The sequence below is a fragment of the Culicoides brevitarsis genome, chromosome 2, assembly GCF_036172545.1.
Source record: "Culicoides brevitarsis isolate CSIRO-B50_1 chromosome 2, AGI_CSIRO_Cbre_v1, whole genome shotgun sequence".
NCBI lineage: Eukaryota > Metazoa > Arthropoda > Insecta > Diptera > Ceratopogonidae > Culicoides > Culicoides brevitarsis.
In genome coordinates this window covers 16,742,125-16,754,353 of record NC_087086.1, presented here as the reverse complement: position 1 = coordinate 16,754,353, position 12,229 = coordinate 16,742,125, and the positions used below count along the sequence as shown (strand labels likewise).

The 12,229-nt window shown below is 25.5% G+C and overlaps 1 protein-coding gene across 1 annotated transcript in view; it reads right to left on the bottom strand.

The window, feature by feature from the left end:
• Nucleotides 1-2,432: 2,432 nt before the first annotated feature.
• LOC134828605 (uncharacterized) overlaps nucleotides 2,433-12,229 on the bottom strand; it is a 10,153-nt gene continuing 356 nt past the window's right edge. Inside the window, exons 2-7 of the mRNA XM_063841586.1 lie at nucleotides 9,271-9,378; nucleotides 5,285-5,483; nucleotides 5,001-5,194; nucleotides 3,593-3,836; nucleotides 3,391-3,533; nucleotides 2,433-3,335 (exon numbers count right to left, since the gene is read on the bottom strand). Of these exons, the coding sequence (XP_063697656.1) occupies nucleotides 2,523-3,335; nucleotides 3,391-3,533; nucleotides 3,593-3,836; nucleotides 5,001-5,194; nucleotides 5,285-5,483; nucleotides 9,271-9,378 (1,701 nt within the window). The 3' untranslated portion in view covers nucleotides 2,433-2,522. The remainder of the gene's footprint in view (nucleotides 3,336-3,390; nucleotides 3,534-3,592; nucleotides 3,837-5,000; nucleotides 5,195-5,284; nucleotides 5,484-9,270; nucleotides 9,379-12,229) is intronic.

Here is a 12,229-nt window from a genome sequence, read left to right as displayed (position 1 = left end):
ATGGATATTAACGTTGGCATGATAGTGATCAGACGGAAGCTAAAAGGCAATGTTTCGTGCTTTGAGAACAGTGACGCAGATGTATTGCTTGGAAGTAAAATAACGTTGAAAAAGTTAAATTGTAGATTTTTTTAAAATTATTTTTTATCACATGATCTTCAGAATTCTTTGAAATTTAAAATTTTAGTTAAAGTAGAATTTTATTACTTTATATTTTACTACAAAAAAGTATAATTATAAAAATTTTTAGGAATTTTAAGAAGTCTAAAATTAAATAATTTTTTAATTTTTTAAAGTTATTAATTTTTTTTGAATTAATTTAATTAATAATTTTTTTTAATTTTAAAAATTAATAATTTTTTTTTTAATTTTAAAAATTAATTTTTTTCTTTAATTTTAAAAATTTTTATTAATTTTAATAATTTAAATTAAAAATATTTAAAAAATTATACTAAATGGATGAAATTTTAAAAGAAAAGTTCTATTTTATCATATTTTAACCATTATAGCTTAAAGTTACCATATAGCTTAAAGTTACAAAAAAAAAATTAAACTGAAAAAAATTCCTCTGAGTTAGTTTTGTTTTTATTTTGAAACCATATCAAGAACAATACTCGATCTAGATTTTTGTTAAAACGGCGTCAAATTTGCTTCAAATGGATAAAATATTAACAAAAATATCTATTTTATCATATTTTTGAATATATTTAACTTTTTAGGACCTTTTTTAATAAATTAATAAATTTTATATATAAAAAATTATAATTCTTTTGTTTTTTCGATACTTACTTTTAAAAAAATTCAAAATATTGAAGCATTCGAGATCATATACGTAAAAAATACCTGTCGTCTTACTTCAGAAAATCGCCAGACCTGCGCATTCATCTTTCAACTATTTTACACTGGGTGTGAGAGCATAACTTTTTTTCATTGGGAATTATTTAAATTTTTCAGCCGTTAAATATATATATAAAAACTCTTTAATTTTTTTTTCAATTTTGTTATTTATTTTGTATACCTACAAAATTATTTATTTTCTTTCACATAATTGTTATTTTCTGTTTTTTTTTCTTCATGTTTCTTCATTTTACTATATTATATTGTTTTCTGTTGTTGTTTTTTTTTCTTCATAAATATTAATTTTTATATGTAGTTTTTTGTATATAATTATAATATTTTTTATTTTATTTATCTACTTTTTTCATTTCTTTTTGTTTGGTAAAATAAATACATATGATCTTGTAAGCATTTTCTGTTAAATCTTCATAACTTAATTTTAATTCATTTAATAAACACATTCTTGTTGCTGTTTACGTAGCTTCTAGTTTTTTTTATATATCTTTTTTCATATAACACGGTAAATAAATATTTTTTTAATATTTTTTTTTTTCAATAAAAATAAAATATAATAATTTTTTTTGGTTATTTTTATCTAAGCCGTTTATTTTTTTATGTATATTTTACTTTCAATAGTTAACTGTTAAGCAATTTCATATTTTTTTATAAGTTTATTGTTTTTCCGTTCACCGTTTTTTACTTTTTGCTTTAGTTACGAATATTCTTTTTTTTCATATATATTTTTTTTGTTGATAGACATTACATTGTGTTTTTTTTTCGTTAATTCAATATTTAAGGTAATATTTTTTTTTTACTTTGAACTGAGTATTAATTTAATAATTAATAAAATCGTTTTTGATTTATTTTTAATAAATATAAATTCATATTACTTTGTAATAAATTCAACAATTATTATTTTTTTCATAACAATAAATATATATTTTTTGTATGGATAATTTTTTCTTGAGTAAATATATATGATAGAACTTTGATAAATATATATCTTTATTCAAAATATAAATTATTATGTTTTCTTAGACAATATTCGTCTACCCAAAAAAGTTTTATTTATTTTTTTTTTGTACTAAATCAAAACATGTATGCAAAAATATTGTTTTATTTTACGGAAAACTTTTGAAACTTTATTTGATTTGGGGAAATTTATTATTATTTTTAAATTTTATCTAATAAAAATAAAATATGATGATAAAAGTAAGGTAAAGATAAAATGTTATTTTGGGTTTTCAAAGTTCATCATAAGAAAACACGTGAAAAAGAAGGTCTCTGGTCAAAAATTAAATTCGGAGAAAATTTTTGCGCCTGTAAAGTTCACTTTAAAAATATTTTTTGTTACATTCTATTCATCTTAGCAGTTTTTTCTTTCTATAAAGATACATTTATATAAATTTCACGCGTATTTTAGTTCATTTTATTTATTTTTTATCCACCTATTATTATCTAGTTGATATCCTAAGAGTATTATAACAAACTATACACGACAAAAACACTTTGCGATGCACATTTTGGCCGCATTGATGACAATTTCACAGTAAAAAACAAATTTTCTGTATGAAATTGACATCAAGTGAGGTCCTTTGAAATCGCATTTCGGTCTTTTGCTTCGTGATAACTAATAATTTTCTTTTCATATCCTAAGGTCTTATGATCTAAGCTTAAAACTACTGTTATTGTTGTCCTAATTTCGCTGGACTTAGCACTATTTCCGATGTATCAGCTGTCGAAGTAGATGAAGAAGTTGAAGCAGCCACTTGTCTTGTGTGCGTTGATCCGTTGCTTCGTGAAGACGTTGATGATGCGGTTGTCGTCCCTGATGCTGTCGCCGACGTGAGCGGTTGCAAGAGTGTCGTTGTCGCTCTACTGAAATCGAAGTGAGACCCACTGCTGCTACTTTTGCTCGAACTACTTGCTGCTGGCGGCGGCGGTGACAGTAAGTTGAACGTAAATTTGGATGTGGTCGTCGCTTTGCTCGAGCACGGAACGTAAGAGGGCGGCGGCGGCGGTTTTGTCGACGCGGATGACGTCGCGCCTTGCATTAATTGCGGTATAGATATCACAGTACTTGGACTACTACTTACACTGGTTGTACTACTTGTGGATGATGTTTGATGCGTTAGCACGTGCGTGGACGAGGCGGATGGCGTGGCACACGTCGTGGTTGCGGTCGAAACTACGGAAACGGGAAGAACCATTAGCGAGGTTTCCATGACTTTGCCACTGTCGGTCGAGAGCTGAGAAGGTGTTGGTGATGGTATTAAGGCGCCGCTGGTTGTTGTTGTTGAAGGTGAGACTTTTTGATTGTTTATTGAGAGTCGTTGACGTGATAATTTACTACTGCCGCTACGGCGATGATGAACACTATCGGAATGCTTTATTGACGACGTCCTGCTATTCGATGCCGACACCGACACTTTTTTGCTATTGCTAGTTTCATTATCACTTTCAATTAGTTTTTTGCTATCGTTATCATCCTGTTCCTCCTACAAAAACACAAAAAATCAACTCAAACCCTTAAAATTCACCGGAAAAACTCACTTCATCCTCATCACTATAGCTCTCATTGCCATAGTCGTCATTTGGATCGAATGGATGTGGATCGATGGGTGATGTTGCAGTATTATCAATTACGTTAAGTGTGTCTATGTCTATACTATTAATACGTTTCAGTTCCACGTCGACTGCAAAAAGGGAATTTTTCATGAGTTTTCATTAAATTTTCATCAATTTGTCAACTTACCTTCTTGTTTGTCCGGCTCTTTAATTGTCGGCACAACCAAACTTGTCGCTAACTTACTAATATTTTTATTGTTACTCGTCTTATTTCTTGTATTAGAACTAGAACTACTGTTTTCCGCTACAGGCGTCGTCTCCGTTTCGTTTTGCAGGAACAGCGACGTTGTAGCAATTTGACGGAGAGCTTCGACACCCTCGTACGTTTTAGTCTTAACTATTGACTTGGTGTTTGATCGAGATAGTTTTGGCTGTGAAATGAAAATTTTTGAATGAAAAGTAATAAAAATTAGAAAATATTTTGAATTCTGAGCTTTTTGTTAGAGTAAATTATGATATTTCATCAAATAATTTGAAATAATTTTTTTAGAAAACTAAAATTTGAAAAATTAAATTTCAATCAGTTATTTAAATTAAAAATTGATTTAATTCAAATTTTTGAATTTATTAAATTTTTCAGTTTTACTAAATTAGAATTAAAACTTAATTAAAATATTTTTTATAAATTTTAGATTTTTAGATTAGATAATTTTTGACTTAAGAATGGTAAAAAATTAATTATCGAATTAAAAATTAAAATCTTTTATTTTTAATAATTTTTTAAAAGTTGAAATTAAAATTAAATTAATTTTTTTTTCTAAAAAAATATTGAATAATTAATTTTACATATATTAGGCGAACAAATTTAATATTTTCATTTTTTGTCCCATGAGGATTTTCTCGAGGGGGGGGGGGGGTAAATAAAAAAAAATATTTTGAATTTTTTGTTTGTAATTTTTTAACGTTTTTAGACGTTAAACGTTGATTCTTAACATTTATTTAATTTTAGTTAATATTATTTTAAAATTTGAACTTAAAAGTAAAAAAAAAACAAACAAAATTTCCCAAAATAAAAAAAAATTGAAAAAAATAGATTTGGTCACGTGACTTTCAAAAAAATTTTTTTTTCAACATTTCAATAGAAAATGTGTTAATTAAGCAAATTTTCTAGTTTTTTGTATAATTTTACCATAAACAGTAATTTTTCATGATTTTTTAATATAAAAATTCCAAAATATGTCAAAAATATTTGTATTTTATATATAATTTTTATTTTTCCCCCTGAATTTTTTCGACAAAATCCGAGGGGGGGAGACAAAAAATGGATATATTAAATTTATTCGCCTTATTATATATTATATTAATTATTGAAAATTTATTTTAATAATTTTATTAATAAACTTAAATAAATTAATTTTTTATTAAAAAAAAAAATATTATTCCAAAAAAGTGTTTAAATAATCATTAATGTTGACTTTAAAAAAAAATCTTTAAATTTTTAAGAATTTTTCGAAGGATTTTAGAAGATACAAAAAAAACTTTTAATCCAACGAGTTCAAAAATCAAGATAAATTAAAATCCTAAAAAATTGTTACCTGGCTACTATGAGGACCCATTGGCGTTCGTGCTATTGAAACTCTCTTGTCTCGCAGTAGGGAAGTCCTGTGATCCGCATCATTCTTGTCTTTTTCGTTTTTCTTCCGTTTTCGCTCGTCCTTGTTACGTCGTATACAACTCGATGGACAAATGCAAAAAAAGATCCGTAATACCATAAATACAAAACCGACAACTATCGTGATGAAAAAAAAAAGATTTAAAAAAAAAATTACATGAAAAAAAAAATCAAATCTCAGGTGCAATTTCCGTAAATATACGTTACCTATCATAATCGGACCTATAAGTCTTAATTCTGTCGTTTTAAAACCCTTTTCTCCGGTGCCCACAAACGCTATCACCAGTCCAAGTGCAATCGTACCAAAACCAATGTAGAGAAAGGCATTTGCAAAAGTGCTCGGGCCACGTATCACACTGATGATGTCATCGTCGTCCGATGAACCGGCAAGCGAAACATCCTGAACCTGCATGACGGAACGCAAAAAAGAAGTAAATTAATCATAGTTCTTGTCAAAATTTTTCATTTTGTGTGTTTTTGTGACATAAAAAGGTGAGATATTCCTTTTTTCACCTTTTTTTTGTACGAAAATCCTAATTTAAATGTCACAGTTTTAAAAAACTTTTTTTTTTCAGTTTAATTTTTAATATGATGGTAAAAAAAATTAAGGTTAGTTAGTTAGTAATGAAAAATGAAGAACGGAAAAAAATTCACATGAAATTTTAAAAAGCAACACGAACCTTACCATCGGACCAAAAAGAGAAAGACACAAAAAATTACATATAAAAATGCTTTTGAAATGAGTTTTCGTGTCTGCTTCATTAGATAGAAAAATAAGATAAACATATTATTACATTCACAAACCACATGACGACAACAATAGTTTTTTTTTGATGGAAAAAAGAGATAAAAAAATACACATGGCGACGATCATCAAGTAGTACATGTAGAAATAGTTCGTAGTAAGTAACGGAAAATGATGAGATAAGAACTTACAACTTACAGTCATATCTTTTTATTGACCACTGTGTATCTTTCGTTGTATGTCTTTGTGTATTTTTTGTTCGTGTATAGCGAAAAATGCTCATCAATGAATTTTCAAGTACATGAATAATTTATGAATTAAGACATTAATGAAAAAATAGATTTTTTTGTACTATTCTGTTGTTGTTGTGTAATGTGTTTTGTGTTTGTATTCTAGACTAGGATTTTTCGTGTTTTTGTGTGTAAATATATGAAAACGTGTGTTTGAATAAAAAAATAATTATTAATGCTTTTTCTTCTATTATTATGTATATATTTAAGTACACTAAATATATATGTTCAGTTGCGGCCACACAACAATTGGCCAAAGTATTTACATATAAAATAAAACGTCAAGTCACACAACACAACATCTAAGCACTCGGAAAAATTTTAATGAAGGAAATACATTTTTTGTAGGTTGGTTGTTCACGCACGTGTAAAAAAACTTGAAATATATTGACATACACACATCATGTCGTGGGAGGAAAACACACTGAAAAAAATTTGGAAAAAAACGTAGAAAAATTTTGTGAAAACATCAATTAAAAATTTTTTAAAAAACATTTAACAATTGGGAAAAAATAGTTTAGTATTTTTTGTTGACACACTTGAAGTATTTTATTAGAAAAACTTTACATTTTGGAAAATTGCTGAAATAAAAAAATAATAAAAATTAAAATTAAAAAAAAAAATAAAATAAATATTTTTTTAATAGTAAATATTAAGATTAATTACAAAAATTATTAACAATTTTAAATTTTTCAGTGTGATTTTTTTTATTTAATTTTTCTCAGTAGGACGGAAATGAAAATATTTCTAGAGCATGTTAAATAGCTACGCTCGTTGAATTTTTGAAAGTTTATAATTTTCTTTGATGTATTACCACGGGAATGTAAAATTTGAAGTGTAATTGTAATGAAAACTACTTTTGTTAAGCATGTAAATGTTAAAAATTACGAGTTGAGTCATAATATTAAAATGTCCTATTTTAGTTGAACATGTTAAAAAAATAACATTTATATATAATTTATGATTAGAGGTTTTGTTTGATTTTTATCGGATTTTTTAACAGTTAGGAATTATTTTTTATTTTTAAAAATATAAATTTTAATTGGAAAATTTTTTTTTATTATTTATTTTCTGTATAATTTTGAAAAGTAATTATTTGAATTATTTAAAAAAAAATATTTAAATCTTTATTTTTTTTTATTTAAAAATTATTATAAATTTATAATAATAAATAAAATATTTTTTTTAATTAAATTATAAAATTTAAATTAATTAATTATTTTAAATTATATTTAATTTTCATTTTATTTATTTTTTTTAATATCATCAAAATTAATTAAAAATTTTATTTATTTTTTTTAAATTTTGCGTAATATATTGTTGCGTATTCAAACGTAATAAAACCATCAATAAATGATCAACACAACGCTATTATCATTTTCGTGACTTTTAGCTTCCGTGACTCCTGTTGCATCTTCTTTCAATCACTTTACACAAAAATTTTCAAAAAATTGTAAACGGTTAAACACGACAAATTAAATATATTTTACGACCCACCCCTCATGATTTTAATTTGTTTCCAACTCGTAAACTTTATTTTTTTTTCGTCTTTTGTTTAACATTTATTTAATTCCAGAAAAGTTGGTTTTGGTTCATTTTCCGGAGTCATTTGTAACCTTGTGTGCCACACTTTTGTGGTGCCGTTGATCATACTCGCCAACATTATAATTATAATAAATATAAAAGTTGATGATTTTATGTTGGTAACTTTTATTTAAAAATTGTGGTTAGTTTTTTTTTCGTTGTTCCTCCTCGTGTAGAATTTTTATGAGATCATATATTTGTTTTAGTTACAAAAATGTTGTACGACAAAAAAAAACTTATGTGGTAATTGCGTGATAAAGGCACGTCTGGCGAATTTTTCGGCTTAATATATATTGTTTAGTAAAATTATTGTTTGGGACTTTTATTTTATCATGAGAAGGAACGTCGGTCGAAAGAAAGTGAAAAAGTTATTTTGGGCACATTAAAAACGAAAAATTAATTCAATTATTTTAAAATAATATTTATGTTTATTCTTCTGTGTTGTTAACGAAAAATGCCAGCCTTGAAATTAATGTCAGGCACAACAAAACAACTGTTATAGATGTCAACTCGTAGTTCAAGGTCCCTTCTATTATATTGACGCAGGGTTTACAAAACTTTTTTATTTTGCTTTAAATTTTCAATTTTATTACCTATTAGTTAAAATTTATTAATAAAAAAAATTATAAAATTAATTTATAAAAATTAAAAATTTTTACCTTATTTTTGAAAAACTTTTTATTTTATTTTTTTTTAATTTTTGACGGTTTAAAAAAAATGGGTATAATTTTTAATACAAAATTTTTTAATTTTATTTTGGTTCCTATATTTTATTTTTTTTACATTTAATGTTTATTTTTTTATAATGTTTTGTAAAAAATGTATTATTGTTTTTAATAATTTTTAATTTTTAAAAAAATTAATTTTTAAAAAATAAAAATTTTTGTTAATAACATATTCTAAGATAATAATACAAAAATGATAATTTTACTTTTTTTAAAATTATTTTTTTATTAAAATAGGTCTTCGGACCGCGGTGATCCATCCTCAAGCCTAACCTAAGTTATTTTTTAAGAAAATTTATAAAAAGTAATTTCAAACCCTGTAATAAATCATTTAATGACCAAAAGGTACCGACCGCCTCCATCACGTCATCAAATAATAAGACATTCAAACTTTTGAACTTTTCGTACATCAGTCTGGCTCGGTATTTTAACATCATGCGTGCATAAACTCTGTTAACAAAACTTTTATTATTTCCATTTTATTATTGTTGTTGTTGTTGCGAACAGCAGCTTTCCCCTTTTTTTACTTTTTTTTTCACGAAGATATCACGAAACACTTCTTTCTCTTGTACCGAAACACACAATTTGCGGTATGTTGTAACAACCAAGCACACACACTCGAAGAAAAACGAAAAAAAAAAAAATAAATGGATGATTTAATTAAATCATGGCTTAAATATTGTTCAAAAGTTTTTTTTTTCACGAAGAGCGTCAGAAGCGACGATGACAGGACTTTGCGACTTTCAATTACAAAATAAACAAAGAAAGAACGAAAAAAAAAACGTGAAAAATGTTCGTGTGGTTTAATATTTTTTTTTGTTTGATACTTGATTTGTGTAATCGCATTACCCTATTTCTTTGTATCCACGGCTTGTAACGGTTGTGTGTGGAAGCAGTTTCTTCCTGAACGCTACATTTTCGTCCTCTTTCCAACCAGGCAGCACGTCCTTGTGCGCACTATAAAAATGGGGGATGATTTTTTATGTCACTAAATGCGTTTTTCAAGATTTTTAATTTTTTTTTTTCATTTGAATTTATGTGTTTATTTTTTTGAAAAAAATTAAAAAAGGTAAGGTATGCGGAAAAACCTTTCATTATTTTTGTTGAAAACTTTAACTCTGTTAAAAACTACACAGATAAATATTAAAATTAAAACAAATAAAAAACTAAACTCATAATCAATTAAGAAGTTTGACATTTTAAAATGATGCATTTAAAAATTGTAGAAAAAAAAGAGAAAAATCGTGTGATAATGATAATATAAAAAAAGTAAGCGGAGAAATAAAGATGAGAAAAAAAGTGGGAAAAAAATATTTTTTTTAAAAGGGAGTTTTCTGTGCATTTTTTTGCTGCTAAAATCTATCTAAAGCATTTTTAAAGCAGATTAAGCATTTTTTTCTTAATAATATATCTTTTTTCTAGGATTTTAAGAGGAATTGTAGGCGCTTAGTTTAAGGGATTTGTGTTGTTTGTATAAGGAAGAATATTAAGTGAGCAACTCAGAAGCAGTAGAAGTAGTTAGAAGAGATTTAAGTCACTATTTTTAATCTCTAAAATTTCTTCTCTAAAATTTTCTCTAAGATAATGAGCGAAACTTTGACATTTAAAAAAAACAGTTAATGATAAATAAAATTTTTTGACATCTGTTCCGTTAAATATTTATTTTTTTTTTTCATGAACAAATGATAATATAGAGAAAAAAATCAATATATATTTTTTTAATGTTGGAAACGTTTTACATTTGTAGATACATGATGTTTATTAAACGTTTCGTTGATATTTTTAATGTTCCTTTGATACGTTTGAGACCAAGGACATCTTTTTTTCTGTGTTATACGCAGAGCTTTCAATTCAATTACATGAAAGAATAAACAAAAATGACATTCCATCGATGTTTTATTGATGTTGAGCTTTATTTTCAATAGCGCAACGCGGTACATATTGTGAAAACAGAATTTTATTCTTCGACTATTTAGGCCCGGGTGTTCTTTGTTAATGAAATTTTGCGGCAGAAAAGGTTCTTTTGTGTGAATGAAATAAGAAATAAGCCTGGATTAAATCGAAAATTTCCAATATTCTGTTTGATTTTGGAAATAAATCTTATTGGTTTTTTTTTTTGAATTTAATAAAATATTTTTTTTAAGATTTTTTTTTCTGAAAATATTTTATTATATTTTTATTTAACAAATTCTTTTATTAAAAAAAATATTTTTTTTTAAATTTAATTATGTAAAAAAATATATTTTGTAAATTACTATAAGAAAAATGAATAAAAAAATATAATGATTTTTATTATAATTTATTTTAAAAAAATAACTTTTAATAATTTTCATATTTAAAATATTTTTGTAATTATAACAAAAATTATTTAAAATTATAAAATGCTATAAAATGTTTTTTTTACTAAATTATAATAAAAATATTTTTTTTTTAATTATTTAATTATTTAATAAAATCTTTTAAAAAAATTTAACTTTCAAAAAGAAATAAAAATTTCTTTAAAAAAAATACGCTAAAATTAAAATTATTTCTCTACATTTTAAAGAACAATTTCAACTTCAATATTTTAAAATTACAAGAATAAACGACGATCATTAAAATAAATCATTAAAACTCCACTTGTGCCGATCTAAGAGAACATTTATTGCGAAAGCATCCTATTTCGGTCTCGGTGTTCGTTAGTTTGCATCAAAACAAACAAATAAAAAAATCTCTTCTTTCTCATATCATAAAAATGCACAAGGAAGTAAAATTGACATTGGAGAAAAAGAGAAAAAAATGAACGTCCGTATTTTTGTTTATTTATTCTTTTTTTTTTTCTTTAATTATCATCAAGTCTGTTTGTTTTTGTTTAGCAAAAGTTTCCACTCATCATCTATCTAAATTTTTTTTTATTATTTTTTATATTTTTTATTATCGTACACGTACACTATGTGTGTTCATTTAAAGCTCTATGTATATGAATATGTTTGCTAAATTAATGAATGAACGAACGAATGACTGAGAATAAAAAGGAGGAAAGAAAAAAACAAAACAAAAGTTATGATTCGAATTGAAGAAGACGTTTCTATTTTATGAAATTTATATTTTCACATCGAACGAGGAGGAGGTATGTCATGTGTTTGTATGTTTTTTGAGCGAATATGAATGAACATGATAAATGTTTACAATCATAAGCGTTTTAAAGCGAAGTACTTTGAAACAATATATACATTATCATACACAAGGATTATGGTATAAAACTACATTTTCATGCGACAAAATTTTTTCTCATTGCTTTTGCTACAGAAACTTTCAAACATATCACGTACAGACTCAACAATATAAATTTAGCTCTGTGAAACTTGAGCAGGCTGTCTGTGTGTGCGTCTGTGTCGGGAAGCGTTAAGCAAGCTTTGTGCAAATTTATATAGTTTCTTTTCGTCATTTTAAACTGACACACAACACGTACTGACAATCGTTTTCAGGAAACTTTTATTATTTATTAAATCACCCGAACGCACGATATAAAGTTACTTTTGAATTTCAACACCAGATGAATTTAAGCGATCAATCATTTTTTGATTAATTTTAAAGGATTTTCTCGCTCAAGCTCATTCAAGTTGACCTAAAAACTCATCATCACAAAAGAAGGCAAATTAATTGGTTTTTCGAAAAAAAAAAATATATTTTCACGTGAAACATTTCATATTTCATCGATCCGCCCGTCGTTATCTAACATCATTTTTCGAACGAGCGAGTAATTTTGGTGCTACAAAAATAACTTTTTGCCCTGCATTACAACTCGTTATTCCGGATAATTTAGTGA